Genomic DNA, 19,964 nt, shown 5'->3' on the forward strand with positions numbered 1-19,964 from the left:
TAATATGGGAGCAGCCAATTATACAAACGAATTAGTAACAAAATTAAAGAAACACATTGATAATAATATAGTGATAGTAGGGGACTTTAATACCCCACTCACAGCAATGGGCACATCATATAAGCAGAAGATCAACAAGGAAACAAGGGCTTTGAATGACACCCTGGACCAGATGGACTTCACAGATATATTCAGAACAGTCCATCCCAAAGTAACAGAATACACATTCTTCTTGAGTGCACATGGAACATTCTCCACAAGAAATCACATACTGGGTCACAAATCAAGTCTCAACCAGAACCAAAAGACTGGTATTATTCCCTGCATATTTTCAGACTACAATGCTTTGAAACTTGAACTCAATGACAAGAGGAAATTTGGAAGGAAATCAAATACGTGGAGGTTAAAAAGCATCTACTAAATAATGAACAGGTCAACCAAGAAATTAAAGAAGAATTTTTAAAAATTAATGGAAACGCAACTTTGGGATATAGCAAAGGTGGTCCTAAGAGGGAAGTATACAGCAATACAAGCCTTTCTCAGGAAACAAGAAAGGTCTCAAATATACAACCTAACCTAATACCTAAAGAAGCTGGAGAAAGAACAGCAAACAAAGTCTAAACGCATCAGGAGAAAAGAATTAATAAAGATTAGAGCAGAAATCAATGAAATAGAAACCAAAAGAACAGTAGAACAGATCAACAAAACTAGGGGCTGGTTCTCTGAAAAAAATTAATAAAATTGATAAACCTCCGGCCATACCTCTCAAAAAAAATGAAAGGACCCAAGTAAATAAAATCACGAATGAAAGAGGAGAGATCACAAGCAACACTGAAGAAATACAAACAATTATAAAACACATATTATGAGCAAGTATATGCCAACAAATTAGCAATCTGGAAGAAATGGGTACATTCCTAGAGACATATAAACTATCAACAATGAACTAGGAAGAAATAGAAAACCTGAACAGACCCATAACCATCAAGGAAATTCAGGCAGTAATCAGAAAACAAGAGTCCAGGGCCAGATGACTTCCCAGGGGAATTCTACCAAACATTTAAAGAATAATTAACACCTATTCTTCTGAAGCTGTTTCAAAAAACAGAAATGGAAGGAAACAAACTCATACTATGAGGCCAGCATTACCTTGATCCCAAAACCAAAAACCCCATCAAAAAGGAGAAATACAGACCAATATCCCTGATGAACATGGATGCAAAAATTCTCACCAAGATACTAGCCAATAGGATCCAACAGTACATTAAAAGGCTTATTACACAACCAAGAGAGATTTACTCCTGGGCTGCAAGGGTGTTTCAACATCTGCAAATCAATCAAAATGATAAACTACATTAATAAAAGAAAGGACAAGAACCATTTGGTCATCTCAATAGATACAGAAAAAGTATTTGACAAAGTACAGTATTCTTTTTTGATTAAAACTTTTCACAGTGTAGGGATAGAGGGAACATACCTCAGTATCATAAAAGCCATCTTTGAAAAGCCCACAGAGAATACCATTCTCAATGGAGAAAAAATGAAAGCTTTTCCCCTAAGGTCAGGACCATGGGAGGGATGTTCACTATCACCACTGTGGTTCAACATAGTACTAGAAGTCCCAGCCTCAGCAATCAGACAACAAAAAGAAATAAAAGGCATCTGAATTGGCAAAGAAGTCAAACTCTCACTCTTCACAGATGACATGATACTTTATGTGGAAAACCCCAAAGACTCTACCCCCAAATTGCCAGAACTCATACAGGAATTCAGCAACGTGGCAGGATATAAAATCAATGCAAAAAAATCAGCTGCATTTCTATACATTAACAATGAGACAGAAAAAGAGAAATTAAGGAACTGATCCTTAATCTGATCCCATTTACAATTGCACCCAAAGCCATAAGATAACTAGGAATAAACCTAATGGAAGAGGCAATGGATCTGTACTCTCAAAACTATAGAACACTCATGAAAGAAATTGAGGAAGACCACAAAGAAATGGAAAAATGTTCCATGATTATGGATTGGAAAAACAAATATTGTTCAAATGTTAATGCCCTAGAGCAATCTACACATTCAATGCACTCCTTATCAAAATACCAATAACATTTTTCACAGAATGGGAACAAACAATCCTAAAATTTGTATGGAACCAGAAAAGACCCTGAATAGCCAGAGAAATGTTGAAAAAGAAAAGCAAAACTGGGGCACCTGGGTGGCTCAGTGGGTTAAGCCTCTGCCTTCAGCTCAGGATCCTGGGATCAAGTCCCACATTTGGCTCTCTGCTCAGCAGGGAGCCTGCTTCCCCCCACTCTCTCTGCTTGTCCCTCTGCCTACTTGTGATCTCTGTCTGTCAAATAAATAAAATCTTTAAAAAAAGAAAAAAAAACAAAAGCTGGTGGCATCACAATTCCGGACTTCAAGCTGTATTACAAAGCTGTAATCATCAAGACAGTATGCTACTGGCACAAAAACGGACACACAGATACATGGAACAGAATAGAGAACCTAGAAATGGACCCTCAACTCTATGATCAACTAATCTTCGATAAGCAGGAAAGAATATCCAATGGAAAAAAGACAGTTTCTTCAATAAATGGTGCTGGGAAAATTGGACAGTCACACACAGAATGAAACCTGGCCATTTTCTTACACCACACACAAAAATAAACTCAAAAAGGACGAAAGACCTCAATTTGAGACAGGAATCCATCAAAATCCAAGAGGAGAGCACAGGCAGCAACATCTTTGACGTCTGCCACAGCAAGTTCTCACTAGACATGTCTCCAAAGGCAAGGGAAACAAAGGCAAAAAATGAACTATTGGGAGTTCATCAAGATAAGAAGCCTTTTCACAGCAAAGGAAACAGTTGACAAAACCAAAAGAAAACCCAGAGAATGGGAGAAGATATTTGCAAATGTCTTATCAGATAAAGGGCTAGTATCTAAGACCTATAAAGCATTTATCAAATTCAATACCCAAAGAACAAATAATCCAATCAACAAATGCGCAGAAGACATGAGCAGACATTACTCCCAAGAAGACTTACAAATTGCCAACAGACACACGAAAAAACACTCAACATCACTTGGCATCAGGTAAATAAAAATCTAAACCACAATGAGGGGTGCCTGGGTGGCTCAGTTGGTTGGGCAGCTGCCTTCAGCTCAGGTCATGATCCCAAGGCCCTGGGATCGAGACCCATGTCAGGTTCCCTGCTCAGTGGAGAACCTGCTTCTCCCTCTCCCCCTGCCTGCTGTTCTCCTACTTGTACTCTCTCCATCAAATAAATAAAATCTTAAAAAAAAAAACAACAACAACAACAAACAACCCATGATGAGATACCACCTCATACCCGTCAAGAAATGGCAGATGTTCCTGCCATTCTGTCTGCCTGTGCTTGCTCTCTCTCCCTCTCTCTCTCTGACAAATAAATAAATTTTAAAAATCTTAAAAAAAAAAAAAAAAAGAAATGGCAGATGTTGGTGAGGATGGGGGGAAAGGGGAACCCTCTTACACTGTTGGTGGGAATGCAAGCTTGTACAGTCACTCTAGAAAAACAATATGGAGGTTCCCCCAAAAAGTTGAAAATAGAGCTACCTATGACCCAGCAATTGCACTGCTAGGTATTTACCCCAAAGATACAAATGTAGTGATCCAAAGGGCATCTGCACCCCAATGTTTATAGCAGGAATGTCCACAACAGCCAAACTAGGGAAAGAGCCCAAATTTCCATCAACAGATAAATGGATCAAGAAGAGGATAGACACACACACAGATGCGTGTGCACACGCACACACACACTGGAATATTACTCAGCTATCAAAAAGAATGAAATCTTGCCATTTGCAATAATGCACACATGGAACTAGAGGGTATTATGCTAAATGAAATAAGTCAATCAGAGAGAGACAATTATCATATGATGTTACTCATATGTGAAATATAAGAAACAAAACAGATGAACATAGAGTAAGGGGGGGGGGAGGTAAAATAAGATGAAAACGTAGAGGGAGACAAACCATAAGAGACTCTTAGAACTCTAGGAAACAAACAGGGTTGCTGGTGGGGAGGTGCATGGGGGGACGGGGTAACTGTTGACCAGCCTTGAGGAGGGCATGTGATGTAATGAACACTGGGTGTTATGTACACCTGCTGAATCACTGAACTCTACCTCTGAAACTAATAATACACTATCTGTGAATTATATGTTAATTGAATTTAAATTAAAAAACGAATAAACAAAATTTAAAATAACGAAAACAAGTTTTGTAAGGGAGTTGCCAAAAGGGCTATATTGTTTATCTCTGGAGGTTTTGTGTCAAGTAATAACCCATATAGCATGAGAGTGACTCAGGATCAAGGATCATCAGAAAGAGGACTGGAGGAAGGGAAAAGGCAGGGGGTAGAGCTCTACTTTCCTGAAAATCTGAGTTGGTAATTCCAAGGGAATAGATACATTATTTTAGCAGTCTCTGATTTAGGCAATGGATAATCTGCTTCACCAAATATCCACACTTCCCATTTCCCTCTGCAGTCTTAATTTTATGAACTCTGAAGCCTATTTACAAATCCTCTAACTTGAAACATTCTCTTCTCACCAAAAGGCAGTAAATAAATGACTTTTTTTTAGTATTTCCCCACCTATTTTTTTTCTTTAATATTTATTTGAGAGTGAGAGAGCACAACTGGGAGGGGCTGAGGGAGAAGGAGAAAGAAGCTTAAGCAGACTCTGCACGGAAAACAGGGCTTGATCCCATGACCTTGAGATCATGACCTGAGCCAAAACCAAAAGTTGATGCTCAACCAACTGTGCCACCCAGGCACCCCTCCCCTCTATTTTAACCTATATTTAGGTTCTATATTAGCTCTCTGTTGCTACCTAACAATTTACCTCCAAACATAGTGGCTCAAATAAATAATAAATATTCATAATCTCACAGTTTCTGTGGGTCAGGAATTTGGGAGCAGCCCAGGTAGGTGGTTTTATATCAGGTTCTACCTCTATCTTCTTTTTTATTTTCTCTCTCTCTCTCTCTCTTTTTTTTTTTTTTTTTTGCCAGAAGCACCTAGATGAGATTACTATCATTCACATATTTCACAGAAACAGGAATGTAGCAACTGAGTACAGGTAGGATAAGAAAGTAAAAAAGTCTGCAAGTATGTTTATGTTGGTCTATTTACATCTGGAACAGGCTCTCCTCCACATGAGGCCCAGCAGCTGCACTTGTCTGATGCCTCCTTGCAGATGCAGCCTTGGGCACACTTGGCACCACCGAGGGGGCAGCAGGAGCAGCAGCTCTTCTTGCAGAAGGTGCATTTGCACTCTTTGTGTCATCAGGAGACAGAGCAGATTCAGAAGCCCCTGGTGGAGCAGTTGGGGGCCATTTTTGGGCTGAGGTGAGGTTGGAGGTCCAAGGCAGGCAAGGCACAGAGATACTGGTGCAGGTTGGAAGTATGGTCAGTTTCTTATAAGGATGTAGTTAAGAGGATGGCTGGAGATACAACTGTGTAAAAGCCTGACTGGGGCTGGAGGTTCTGTTTCCTAAGATGCCTCAGTCACACAGGTGTGTGATGGAGACCTCAGTTCATTGCCATGTAGACCTTTCCATAGAACTCCTTAAATGTCCTGATAATACGACATCTGGCTTCTCTCATATAATGTACCAAAAGAGAGAGAAGTGAAAGAACATGGAAGAAGCTACAGTACTTTCAACCTAGCATCAAAAGTCATATACTGTCACTTCTGACATATCCTAGTTGTTAGAAGCAAGTCACTGACACTCCAGCCCATAATCTTGGGGAAGAGAACCCTGTTCTACCTTTTGAAAAGAGAGTATTAAAAAATTTGTGGACATGGGGCGCCTGGGTGGCTCAGAGGGTTAAAGCCTCTGCCTTCGGCTCAGGTCATGATCCCAGGTCCTGGGATCGAGCCCCACATCGGGCTCTTTCCTTGGTGGGGAGCCTGCTTCCTCCTCTCTCTCTCTGCCTGCCTCTCTGCCTACTTGTGATCTCTCTCTGTCCAATAAACAAATAAAATCTTAAAAAAAAAAAAATTTGTGGACATATTTTAAAGCTACCATAGGTACTTACCTAGAAGAAGCAGAGCAATTTCAGTAAGTGCCCGGCATCAGAATTTCTACTTCTTTGGCTCATCAAGCAGTAGCCTCCTTAAGGAAATATACCTCTACTTCATGTTTGCTTATGGATTTTCACCTTTAATCATATTATTGAATCAAATGCTTTCTTCCTAGGATGCCTGGGTGGTTCAGTTGGTTAAGCATCTCCCTTTGGCTCAGGTCACAATCCCAGGGTCCTGGGATCAAGTCCTGCATCAGGCTCCTTGCTCAGTGGGGAGTCTGCTTCTCTCTCTCCCTCTGCCACCCCCTGCTTGTGCTCTCTCTCTGAAAATAAATCAAATCATAAAAAAAACCCCAACAAATTCTGTCTTCCCTCTAAAATGAGCTGACTTATTTGTGTAAGAAAGAAGTAGGAGAGTAAAATTTTTTTAAAGTTTTATTTAAATTCCAGTTAGTTAACACACAGATGATGTTAGTTTCAGATGTAATATATGGAATTCTGCACTTCCATACATTACCCTGTGCTCATCACAACAAGTGCACTCCTTAATCCCTGTTACCTATTTAACCCATCACCCCACCCATGTCCCTTCTGGTAACCATCAGTTTGTTCTCTATAATGAAGAGTCTGTTTCTTGGTTTTCCCCCCTTTCCCTTTTTTTCCCCCATTGCTCATCTGTTTTGTTTGTTAAATTCCACATGTGAGTGAAATCATATCATATTTGTTGTTCTCGGACTCACTGTGCTTAGAATAATACTGAGAGAATAAAATTCTTTCAAATACCTGAAAAGACAATATCTTGACTACACATCACTAATGATATATGCATAAAACAGAAAGAATTACAAAAAAAACTTCATCAGTAGTTTTATTGTTAATAATAATAGGGTTAATGTTGATAATATTGCTAAGTAGTAATGAGTATGTTATACAATAAAGAAATAAGTAAATTAATGTAATAAAAACAAATGTTGAGCCTAAGAGACAAAGAGATACAAGTATAAAATCAAAGTTCAATATAAATCCATAATATTAAGTTGAAAAGAGATATCAGTACGAACTCATAATTTTCCTTATGTATCCTCTAACTTGAAAAATATGTATTTTACTAAAAAATGCCTAAGAGCAATGATATCTGAAGGCTTTCTTAAAGATTTTATTTATTTATTTGACAGAGAGAGACACAGCGAGAGAGGGAACACAAGTAGGGGCTAGTGGGAAAGAAGCAGGTTTCCCAGTGAGCAGGAAGCCTGATTCAGGGCTTGATGCGGGGCTCAATCCCAGGACCCTGGGATCACGACCTGAGCCCAAGGCAGATGCTTAATGATTGAGCTACCCAGGTGCCCCAAAGCAATGATATCTAATACCAATAAGCATATCTAACACCCAGACTTCTGGTCTCTAAATAGATTATGCATTTACAGAAAATGTAAGAAGAAACAAGCTATACACCACAAAAATAAAATTAGCCAAATCTAGAATTTAGGAAATTCTATAAGACAAAGATCCAGATGCTAGAAGACATAAGAAAACACAAAATAGAGGAAGAACTGTTAGAGGTTAAAACACATTTAAGAGCCACAACAAAATCTGTAATGAATGGACCTTCATCAATCCTGATTCAAACAAAAACTTGCTATAAAAACACATTTTTTAAATAACTTGGGAAATGCGAATATGGACAGGGTATTAAGAAATACCATTTAATATTTATTAATATAAATTTAATATCTCACTTAATTTAATTAATTTAATTTAATATAAATTTAATATTTCACATTTAATTTAATATCTCACTTAATGTTTATTAAGTGAGATGATACTTTGGGAATAAAAAGAAGCCCTTATCTGTAAGAGATGAAGGCTCAAATATTTATGAGTAAAATGGTATGATGTCCAGGATTTCTTTAAAATTCCCAATAACAACAAAACACAGTTGTGTTTGAGCCTGTTGGGAGTTGGCTCTTTATAATATAATAGAATATATAATCAAACTTCGTAATAGAGTTCACACTAGATACACATGGCATGTGTACATGAGGGATATATGAACGTGTATGTGAGGGATATTTTTTCAATATATGTGAACCCTAGTAACACTGTTAACCAATTTCCAATTCAACATCTCATATACTCATATACCACAGGACATTTCATCAAACAGCTTTGTTAAAACCATGATAGTTTACATCAACTTGTCATGCCATTTCCTTCATTTATTAACAAAGTAAACCTAACACAAGAGAAGTCAAGGTTAGTCTGACATGACTTGTTCTTAGTAATGCTTACAGATTCTCAAGTATCACTACACTCTTTTTTTTCCATTTTTTATTACATTATATTAGTCACCATACAGTAGTACGTCATTAGCATTTGATGTAGTGTTCCATAATTCATTGTTTGTAACACCCAAGTGCTCCATGCAATCCTTGCCCTCCTTAATACTCATCACCAGGCTCACCCATTCCCCCCTCTAAAACCCTCAATTTGTTTTCTGGAGTCCACAGTCTCTCTTGGTTCCTCTCCCTCTCTGATTCCCCCCCTTCATTTTTCCCTTCCTTCTCCTAATGTCCTCTACACTATTTCTCCTGTTCCACAAGTGAAACCATATGATAATTGACTTTCTCTGTTTGACATTTCATTTAGCATAATATCTTCCAGTCCCATCTAGGTTGATGCAAAAGTTGGGTATTCATCCTTTCTGATGGCTGAGTAATATTCCATTGTGTATATGACCACATCTTCTTTATCCATCTGTCTGTTGAAGGACATCTTGGTTCTTTCCATGGTTTGGGTATTGTGGAAATTGCTGGTATGAACATTGGGATGGATGTGACCTTCTTTTCACTACATTTGTATCTTTGGGGTAAATACCCAGTACTGCATAGGGTGGTTCTATTTTTAATTTTTGAGGAACCTCCGCACTGTTCCAAAGTGGCTGCACCCACTTACATTCCCACAAACAGTGTAAGAGGGTTCCCCTTTCTCCACAACTTTCCCAACATTTGTTTCTTGCCTTGTCAATCTTTGCCATTCTAACTGGTGTAAGGTGGTATCTCAATGTGGTTTCGATTTCCCTGATGGCTAATGATGATGAACATTATTTCATGTGTTGTTAGCCACTTATATGTCTTCTTTGGAGAAGTGTCTGTTCATATCTTCTGCCCATTTTTTTGACTTGGTTATTTGTTTTTTGGGCATTGAGTTTGAGAAGTTCTTCATAGATCTTGGATATCAACCCTTTGTCTGTCGTGTCACTTTATCTTCTCCCATTCCGTGGGTTGTCTCTGTTTTGTTGACCGCTTCCTTTGCTGTGCAGAAGCTTTTTACCTGAAGTCCCAGAAGTTCATTTTCACTTCTGTTTCCCTTGCCTCTGGAGACGTGTCTTGAAAGAAGTTGCTGTAGCCGATGTTAAAAAGGTTACTGCCTATGTTCAGGACTTTGATGGATTCCTGTCTCACATTGAGGGCTTTCACCCATAGAGAGTTTATCTTTGTGTACGGTGTAAGCAAATGGCTGAGTTTCATTCTTCCATATATAGCTGTCCAATTTTCCCAGCACCATTTATTGAAGAGACTGTCTTTTTTCCATTGGATATTTTTTCCTGCTTTGTCGAATATTAGTTGACCATAGAGTTGAGGGTCTGTATCTGGACTCTCTATTCTATTCCATTGACCTATGTGTCTGGTTTTGTGCCAATACCATGCTGTCTTGGTGATCACATTTTTGTAATATAGCTTGAAATCAGGCAATGAGATGCCTCCAGTTTTTTCTTTTTCAATATTTCCTTGGCAATTTGGGGTCAGATAACTATATTCTTGTCTAAATGTCTCCCTTATGTCTAATAATTTATTCTTGATTTTTCTAAGGAATCAGAATGAGCCAATCATCTATAATTCTCAAATTTCATTTTTTCAATTTAAAAAATGTATTTAACAGTTTTAGTGAGATATAATTCACCCATTTAAAAAATATAATTCAATATTCTTTAGTATATTAAGAGAGTTGTATAACTATAACCACAATCTAATTTTGGAACATTGTTTTTAAGGTTTTATTTATTTGACAGAGCACAAGCAGGGGGAGTGTCAGGCAGAGCGAGAAGCAGGCTCCCTGGGAGGCTGATGCAAGACTTGATCCCAGGACCCTGGGATCATAACTGAGCTGAAGGCAGACACACAACTGACTAAGCCACCCAGGCATCCCTAATTTCAAAACTATTTTAATATTCCCCAAAAGAAACCCTTTAACCATGACCTGTTATTATTCTCCATTCTCTACTCTCTACCTTTCATTCTTAATCTTCTTTCTGTCTCTAAAGATTTGGACTTCTGCAAATATTGATGGTTTTTTAATTCTTAAAAAACAGGGTATTATCTTTTAGTATGTCCCATCTCTTAGTATGAAAGTCAATTCCTATAAGACAATATATATTCAAGTTTCTTCAACTCTGGAATATTTAAGCTCACACTCTCTAGGTGCTGAGTCCAGCATTAGGTTCCCAGGACTCCCCTGTCTGACACCTTAGTCCTGTGTCAAGGAAGTCATGGGACATACAATACTAAGGGTCTATACCATTTTTCTGATCAACTTTGCATCACATAAGAGATTCCCCCAAGGTTAGCCTAGATACTCATCTGATGCTCTCGTCATCCCTACTCCATCCTCCAAAACAACGTTCTGCCTTACTTTGATTCTTAAGGCTTTGGTTCTTAAGTCAGTCCAGAACTGACCTGGCACTTTGGGAATCTCTCTTGGACTACATTAAATAACTTTCTGGCTCCTCCCAACCCCCAGCTAAACAAAAAGGGAAGGGAATGAAGAAAACTGATTTCATCCCATTCCACTGGGTTTTAGTTTTGTTTTTTTTTTAAGATTTTATTTATTTATCTGACAGACAGAGATCACAAGCAGACAGAGAGGCAGGCAGAGAGAGGGAAGCAGGCTCCCTGCTGAGCAGAGAGCCCGATGTGGGACTCGATCCCAGGACCCTGAGATCATGACCTAAGCGGAAGGCAGCGGCTTAACCCACTGAGCCACCCAGGCGCCCCTTGGTTTTAGCTTTTAATTCTCATGACCATTCTCTAGGCTTCCACTTCTGTCTTGTCATTCTCTTTTCTCCTGCCATCAGTCTGGACATGCCACAGTGCCAGAAGTACATGAGCCCCAAGAACACACAGTATGGCAAGTGGGAGTGAGAGAGGTAGTGCGGAAAAGAGATTCTGGGTCAGAGGCATGTGTCTTTGGTCCCTTTTACTTCACTGATGGAGTAGGAGAAGGCTACATATCTGCAAAGGCCAGAAAGGAGATAGCTGGTTCTAACCCATGAGGCAGAAATTGACTAAAGCCAAGTTACCAGATGGGACAAAAGAACAACTGAGAATGAAAAGAAGAAAAATTAAAGTGCTCAGAGCTTACCTTGTCCAAAGGGCAAAAGGACTCTTGACTAGTGTAAGGACCTGCCCCTCCCAGAGTAACTAGCTTGTGGACCCCGGAAGTAGGGGCGGGGCAGGCCGGGTGAAGACGTACAATCGGTGTGGCGTGGGTATCTCCACTGGGTGAATTAGGATTCAATTGGCTACCTGTGTAGGGGCGGGGCTCAACCACCCCCATAAAGGTTGGTCTGCGAGGCTGGCGAGGGGTGTGGAAGGAGAGCTGTCAGAAGAAGAAGAAGAAAAAGCAGAGAAGAGTTGGAGGGAGCAGCAGATAGGGGAGCAGCGGGAGCAGCAGAGAGAAGAATCGGCAGGAGAAGCAGCAGAAGAGTCCGCGGGAGCAGAAGAAAGAGAGCTGTGACAGCTCTTGTAAGAGCTATAGGAGCTGTAGCAGCTCTCATTAAGAGCTGTAGGAACTGTAACAGCTCTTGTAAGAGCTGTGAGAGTGTGACAGCTCTTGTCAGAGCTAGACGAGCCACCAGCAGCCCCGAGCCGCTGGCAGCTCCGACGCCTGCAGCCCCACCCACACCGTGGCTTCGGCAACGGTGCCGCGGGGAGCAGCGGAGCCACCAGCACTCCAGCAGCAGCCGAGATGCCAGCGGTCCTGACACCAGTGGTCCCGACGCCAGCTGACCCAGCACGCCAGCGGTCCCAGCACTCCAGCAGCAGCCAAGACGCCAGCTGTCCCAGCACGCCAGCGGTCCCAGCACTCCAGCAGCAGCCGAGACGCCAGCGATCCCAACACCAGCGACCCCGCTGACACACAGAGGGGAACGGCCTGGACACCAGCAACATCGCTGAGAACGGCCTCGCTGCCAGGAGCGGCCTTGATACCCTGAGCCGCAGCCTCGCTGGAGCTGCGCCATTCCGGGGAGCGGCTTCATCTGGAAAGAGGCTTCCTCGGTGAGCAGCCCTGTGGGAGGCAGCATCATCAGGAAAGAGGCTTCCTCCAGAGTGGCCTCTTTTTGTGAGCAGCCTTTCCAGGGAGCAGCCCTGAGGAGCGACCTCATCAGCTGCGGCCTCGTCCTGGGAGTGGCCTCGTCCAGAGTGGCCTCATCTACAGAAAGGTCTTATCCAGAGCAGCCACGTTGGGAGCGGAATTGCCGGGGTCATCGTCGTCACCTTTTCGTAAGAGACAGCCCTGACCGGTCAGTTTGATTTTTGATGCTTGGTGTGAAATAAAGCTTTGTTTGATTTTTGCTTTAATCAGTCTCGTTCTTTGATCACGGACCCTAACACTAGGATAGGTCAGCCCTGACAAGTTCAACAGCAGATGGGCCATGAGGAGAAGGAAGAATCCTTGGCATGAGGTTTCTCTAATGGAGGACAGCTTTGAAGATGGGGTAAAGGACAGAGAAGGCTCACACTATCACTTGTCTAAGCCTGCATTCTTCTGGCCATTAAATTAGGTCCCAAGCAGAATTCTCTCCCCCCAGCCCTCTCTACAATGTGCAGGGGTGAACCCCTACAAGCAAGTGATATATTAAGAAAAAAGGCAAAACAGCCTAAACTTTCCTGAAGTACTATTTCACATTAGAAAGGGATATGCTCTGTCTATGCCTGTGGCTCCCGGCAGCCATCTCCAGCTCTACCTGTCAGGTATTTCTTCTGGAAGTATGCAGAACATAACTTGCTGAGCCCAGCTAATTAGCTCCCTTTCCTACTCCAGGAATCTGAACCCAGAGGAAACTTAAAATACCCAAAATAAATAACAGGATATTTTTAGCAAGTGCCTCAGTCCTATAGTGTAGTGCCTAGACCAGAAAAATGTCTAGGAGGCTCAGAGCCTGTATGTGTATTTGCTGGGATCAATCATCTGAAATAAACTGTATGTGCTAGGATCAATCATCTTAACTGCAGCTACTATTAACCAATTTGTATGGAACTATAGTATTTTGATATTTTAACCACTGGCACATCTATGCTGGTATATACTGGCAGATCATTAAACCCAAGAGATTCAGGTTTTATGTGGTCTCTGAAAGTGACAATTAGTGCCCATAAAGCTGGATGCCTCCTATCAGGACTGGACATCACTGTGTAACAATCTACAAGTAGGAAACTTCATGTTAAAACCTTTAAAGCACCTTATTGAAGAGTCTTAAAGATGTTTAATTTTAAAAAGATTATGTATAACCAAAACATGATTTGTACTTATTAAAAGTAACATGTAAAATGGCATCTACCATATTAGGAACAACAAATCATCACATAGTACTATTTTATTACATAGTCCGAGTATCCACTAGCAGAATGAACTAAAACTGAATTCCTAAAACTGAGGTTCCAGAGATTTTTAATACCTGCAGAATATAGTATTTGTTTTGCAAACAAAAGCATCACAGTACCTTATAATGTCCATTTATGACAGCATCATGTAGGGGAGTGATCTGGTACATTCCTTTGGTATTTACATCTGCTCCACCTTTTAATAGTTCACTTACTGTCTGATAAAATCCTCCCACACTAGCTTCATGAAGTGCTGTCCAACCTATTATACAAAAAGGAAATGGAATTTGTTTATGTTTGCTATCTTAATGTTTAGTGCTTGCCCTTTAAATAAAAACTGTTGTTTCTTTAAAAATATTTTGATTATATGAGATGATAATCTTACCATGAAAATAACTTGTATTATCAGATGAATTCAATAAATCTGAGGGACAAATCAAATTCATAGCCCCAAATTAATTGTGAAAAAATACATAAATAAGTAAATTGTGAAATTCAATTGTGAAAAACTCAATTGTAAAAAAATATAAAAAGAAGTAAATTTTTTTAAAGAAGTAAAATATTTGAAACTATTCCTGCCTTCCTCAAATAAAAAGGCTGTAAAGGAGTCATTACTGGCTCACAGAGAATGCCAGCTGCAGGTTACTTTTCTGTAGAAAAGGCGGGGGGGGGGGGGACTATTTATAGCTCAAGGTACTTCCATTAAAGTAACCTAGCTGGTAGGAATACACAGAAGTCACTTCAAAAACATACATTTTTCTCATTTGTTTTTTCTTTTTTAAGATTTTATTTATTTATTTGACAGAAATGGAGACAACAGGAGAGGGAACACAAGCAGGGGGATTGGGAAAGGGAGAGGGAGAGGCAGGCTTCCTACTGAGCAGGGAGCCCGATGTGGGGCTTGAGCACAGGACCCCAGGATTATGACCTGAGCCAAAGGCAGCCACTTAACCAAGTGAGCCACCCAGGCATCCCTCTTTTCTCCTTATTTGTAAAAAGCTATTTATAGTAATTTTTTAAAAAGATTTTATTTATTTATTTGAGAGACAGAGTGTAGTGAGAGGCAGAGTGAGAAGAGAGGGACAAGCAGACACCACACTGAGCACAGAGCCAGATGTGGGGCTTGATCTCAGGACCCTGAGATCATGACCTGAGCTGAAACCAAGAATTGGATGCTTAACTGTCTGAGCCACCCAGGCATCCCTAATTACAGCAATTCTAATACCAACTGTTTTAAGAAAACCAGTCACACAGAAAAGTATCCTTTATCCTTGTTAGCAAGAGACAAAGGTATAAGTTATATTTATTAAATTCCAATAAATCACAGGATTAATGAAAGAAAACCTAAATGCTACATTTTAAAAGTATATTTCACTAACTCCTTCCAGAACCTTCTCCATAAACCAGGGTTCTTTAACTCAGTAATAACATTTTGGGGTGGATAATTCTTTGTGGTTCTGAGCATTTTATTAGATGCCAATAACACCCCATCCCCATTCCCCTTGTAACAACTAAAATTGATTCCAGTAATTGCCAAATGTCTTCTGAAAGGTGGTATCACTCCAATTAAGACCCATTGTCATAAAATGTTATGGAAGCAGTTTCTCCTATATTATTAATTAGAAAGCTTTGAGGAAGAAATGAAGAGTATCAAAAATGGTAAATATATAGTTAATACAAGTTTTTTTTCCCTATAAATTTCCTTAAAATCCATGTGACTATTTAAATTGAATATTATACACTATATTTTGGTGTTATTAATGTATACAGATGTGCTATATATCTATATATATACACACACAAAAGGGAGACGTGTTCAATGTTTTTACATTTTATAGAAATATTAACATACTAACTCTAAAAAGACTGAAACATCAAAGACATATATTGCAATCACCAGAGTAACTACTTCAAAATAATGCAAGGACAAAGCGGGGGGAATGTGCACAAGAAACAATTAGTAAAATTGTAGTCCTCAATCCAATCTTTTATATGAAATGAAAATTGATTAATCACCCCAATTAAAAGGCAGAGATTGTCAGAATGGATAAAGAAGCTGTCTTTAAGAAATATGCTGTCTGTAAGAAATAAATTTTTTTTATTTTTAAAGATTTTATTTATTTATTTGAGAAAGAGTAAGAGAGAGAAAGCACGAGAGAGGGAAGGGTCAGAGGGAGAAGCAGACTCCCCGCTGAGCAGGAAGCCTGATGCGGGACTCCATCCCTGGACTCTGGGATCATGACCTGAACCAAAGGCCTAAGCCACTGAGACACCCAGGCACCCAAGAAACAAATTTTAAATAAAAAGACATAGATGGGACACCTGGGTGGCTCAGTGGCTTAGGCCTCTGCCTTCGGCTCATGTCATGATCTCAGGGTCCGGGGGTCAAGCCCTGCATCAGGCTCTCTGCTCAGCAGGAAGCCTGCTTCCTACCACCTCCCCCCCCCACCTGCCTCTTTGCCTACTTGTGATCTCTGTCAGGTAAATAAATAAATAAATATCTTTTTTAAAAAAAGACATAGGTTGAAAATAAAAGGATGGAAAAAGACATAGCAAACAGACAAGAAACATAAGAAGGCTAGGATGCTTATATTGATATCATATAAAGTAGCTTCAAAGCAAAGTATATTACCAGAGATAAAGAGAGGTATTTTATAATAATTAAAAGGTCAATTATCAGAAGACATGACAGTTACAACCTAATAACAAAATTTCAAAATACAAGCAAAAACAGACAGAATTAAAGGGAGAAACCAACAATCCACAATCACAGTTGTTAATATTTCTACACTCTTCTCATAAAATGATAGCTTGACTAGACAAAAAAATCCATAAATAGAGACATGATCTGAATATTACCATCTTCATCTAAATGACATTTATAGAACATTAGATACAACTGAAGAATAAACATTCAAGTATACAAGGGATATTAAGCAAGAAAGACCACATACTAGGCAACAGGCCACTCTCAATAAATGTAAAAGGATCAAATTCACAGAAAGTATATTCCTTTAACCAAAGGAATGAAGTTAGAAATCAATACCAGAAACATGCCCAGACAATCCTCAAATATTTAAAAATTTAACAACTTCTAATATAATCTTGGGGTCAAACAAATAATCATACAAAAATTAAAAGTATTTCAACGTGAGTGATAATGAAAATATAACATATTAAAATCTGTTGGATTTAGCAAAAGCAGTATTTAGAGGGAAATTTAAAGCTTTAAATGACCATAGCAGGGAAAAATGTACAAAAATCTCTGGCCTCATTTTTAACCCTAAGAAGCTAGATAAAGAAAAAAATTAACCCAAAATAAGCAGAGGTCAAAAGAAGCAGAAATTAATAGCATTTAATACAGATAAGAGAGAAAAATTTAAAGCCAGATGTTAGTTCTTTGAAAAAAAAAAAAGCAATAAAATTGATAATCTTCTAGCTTAAACTACTTTAGGAAGGAAAGAAAAAAAAGAAAGGAAAGAAGGAAGAGAGGAAATGAACAATATCAGGAAAGATAAATATCCCTAAAGATCTATAGATATTAAAACAATAATAGGGAAATATTATAAATAACTTTATGACAATAAATTCTATAACTTAGATAAAAAGGACAAATTCCTTAAGAAAGTACCACTTAACTAACTGAGCCACTCAGGTGACCCTAAAAAAGTACAGCTTACCAAAACTGACACAAGATGAAACAAAAAATAATTACAGAGAAAGAATTATATGCTCTCATAGTTTCACTCTAAGTTCTGTCAAACATTTAAGAAAAAACTTCCAGTTTTAAGCAAACTCTTCCAGAAACTAGAAGAGAATACTTCTTAACTCATTTTATGAAGTCTACATAACGTTGATACCAATACCAAAATCATTATAACAAAATTATGAACCAATATTACCTATGAATATAGGTTACAAAAATATCCTTAACAAAATATTAGCAAATCCTGATTCCGAACCAGACAAAAGCATTACAACAACAAAAAATTACAGGCTAGTATGACTCATGATCATACATGCAAAAATCCTTAACAAAATAGTAGCATAATGTATCTAACAATATATAAGAGCATGATTTATTATGACCCAGGATCCATTACTGATAAAAAATACTCAAGAAATTAGGAATGGATTCCTCAATATAAAGAGCAGCTATAAAACCTACAGGTAACCTCATGATTAATGGTGAAATACTGAAGAGGCAAAACTACCAGAAATAGTGAAAAATATCAGAGAAATATCAGAACAATAGTGGCTTCTAGAGAGTGGGGATGGGGAATGACTGGGAAGAGGCCTGAGGGAAATTTGTGGAATGTTGGTAATATTCTATCTTGATAGAGGTTTGGGTTACACAGGTGAATATATTTGTTAAAATTCATCAAACAGCACATTTAAGGTCTGTATTTTACAGTATGAAAATTTTACTTTTCAAAAAGAAAAAAAGACTATAGAACTCTAGCTAGTTAAGAGATATTAATGTTGAGGTGTTCTGTGGTAAAATGCACTAACTTTCTTTGAAGTGCATCAACATAAAGATGGACTTATGGACAGAGAGAGATTTAAAGATGGATAGGAATGAAATAAGAAATATTTATTAGTCTCTGCCCCCTGATTCCAGGCACAAAGCTCCTAAACTCTAATAAACAGGGGTGCTAGGACAGTCTTCTGTTCTAGTATTTGGTATCTCACCCAAGCTCCTCATACAGAACCCCCAAGACCTTTGCAAATTCATAAGTGATAGAAGTATATGACACAGAGGTCCTAAATTCCTTGCTATTCCCTAGGTTACAGAAGTATCTTTTGTCTTAATGAGGCAACTTCTGTATGGCTCCTGGATGGGGACTGGTCCTAAGAAAGACCAAGTCATGATCAGAAACTTTTAAGTTTCAGTTCCACATCCCCTTCTCCCCTGCCCTGCCTTCATGATGAAGCCTTCATAAAAATCCCCAAACTCTGGGGTTCAGAGAACTTTTCCAGGTTGGTCAACACATCTACATGCTGGGAAGGTAACATATTCCAATTCCCAAGGAATAGAAGCTCCTGTGCTCAGGACCCTACCAGGCCTGATTCTGTATCTTTATCTGGGCATTCATCTGTATCCTTTGTCATATCCTTTATTATATAATAAACTTATATGGTAAACATGTTTCCCTAAGTTCTGTTAACTATTTTAGGAAAAGATCAAATTTGAGGAAAGGATCATGGGAACCTCCAGTTTGTAGCCAAGTTGAACAAAAATTGTGGGTAATCCAGGGACCTACTACTTGTGACTGGCATCTGAAGTGGGGGTGGCTGACTGATCCCTTAACCTGTGTGTTCTGTACTAATTTGGGTTAGTGTCAGAAATGAACTAAATTGCAGGACACCCAGGTGGTGTTGGAGAATTGCTTGATGTGTCAAAAATCCCATACATCTGGTATCAGAAGTGTTATGAATGTAAGTAGAGGAGAAATACATGAGTATTTTTCCTTGATAGTAAGTACGCAATAAAAATAAGTACATAGAATCTAGGTATGAGGTTTCTGGAAGCTTAATGTGGAATTCTTTTAACTTTTCAGTATGTTTGAAATTTTCCATAATGTTACAAGAAATTTCAAATGAATTGAACTTCACATGTGAACTTTTGAAACATAACCACTTAAGGACTACCTGTTTTATTTTTTTATTCATTTGAGAGAGAGAGAGAGAGAGAGAGCGAGCGCGCAAGCAGTGGGGAGCATCAGAGGGAGAAGCAGACTCTCCGCTGAGCTGGGAGCCTGATGTAGGGCTTGATCCCAGGGCCCGGAGATATGACCCGAGCTGAAGGCAGACATCCAACCATCTGAGACACCCAGGAACCCCAGGAACTACCTATTTTTAAAAACAGAATATAAAAAATATCTCCCTCTAATAGTATTTGATAAAAAGTGTGAATTCATTTAGGTTTCAGGACCTGCAGAAATTTATCAATGTGTATACTGGTTAACCTGATTATCTGCCACAACTCTAGCATGAAAAATGAAATATAAGAAATCCAAAAGTTATTAACTTTGGAATGTAGATGATGAATTTCTTCCTAGGAAACTTCCTTTCCTTATTTAGGCTTTGCTTAAGCTAAAATAAAAATTAGTTTCCTAAAATGGACAAAAACAGGGCGCCTGGGTGGCTCAGTTGTTAAGCGTCTGTCTGCCTTCTGCTCAGGTCATGATCCCAGGGTCCTGGGATCCAGCCCAGTGT

The 19,964-nt window shown here is 39.0% G+C and overlaps 1 protein-coding gene across 2 annotated transcripts in view; it reads right to left on the minus strand.

Moving 5' to 3' along the window:
• Positions 1-19,964, minus strand: part of ANKRD31 (ankyrin repeat domain 31) — a 155,205-nt gene that overhangs the window by 82,252 nt on the left and 52,989 nt on the right. For both annotated transcript variants that reach the window (XM_047730792.1, XM_047730791.1), the window contains exon 11: positions 13,865-14,007. In XM_047730792.1, the coding sequence (XP_047586748.1) occupies positions 13,865-14,007 (143 nt within the window). The remainder of the gene's footprint in view (positions 1-13,864; positions 14,008-19,964) is intronic.

Source organism: Lutra lutra, chromosome 5 (genome assembly GCF_902655055.1).
Source record: "Lutra lutra chromosome 5, mLutLut1.2, whole genome shotgun sequence".
In the NCBI taxonomy this organism is placed as follows: domain Eukaryota; kingdom Metazoa; phylum Chordata; class Mammalia; order Carnivora; family Mustelidae; genus Lutra; species Lutra lutra.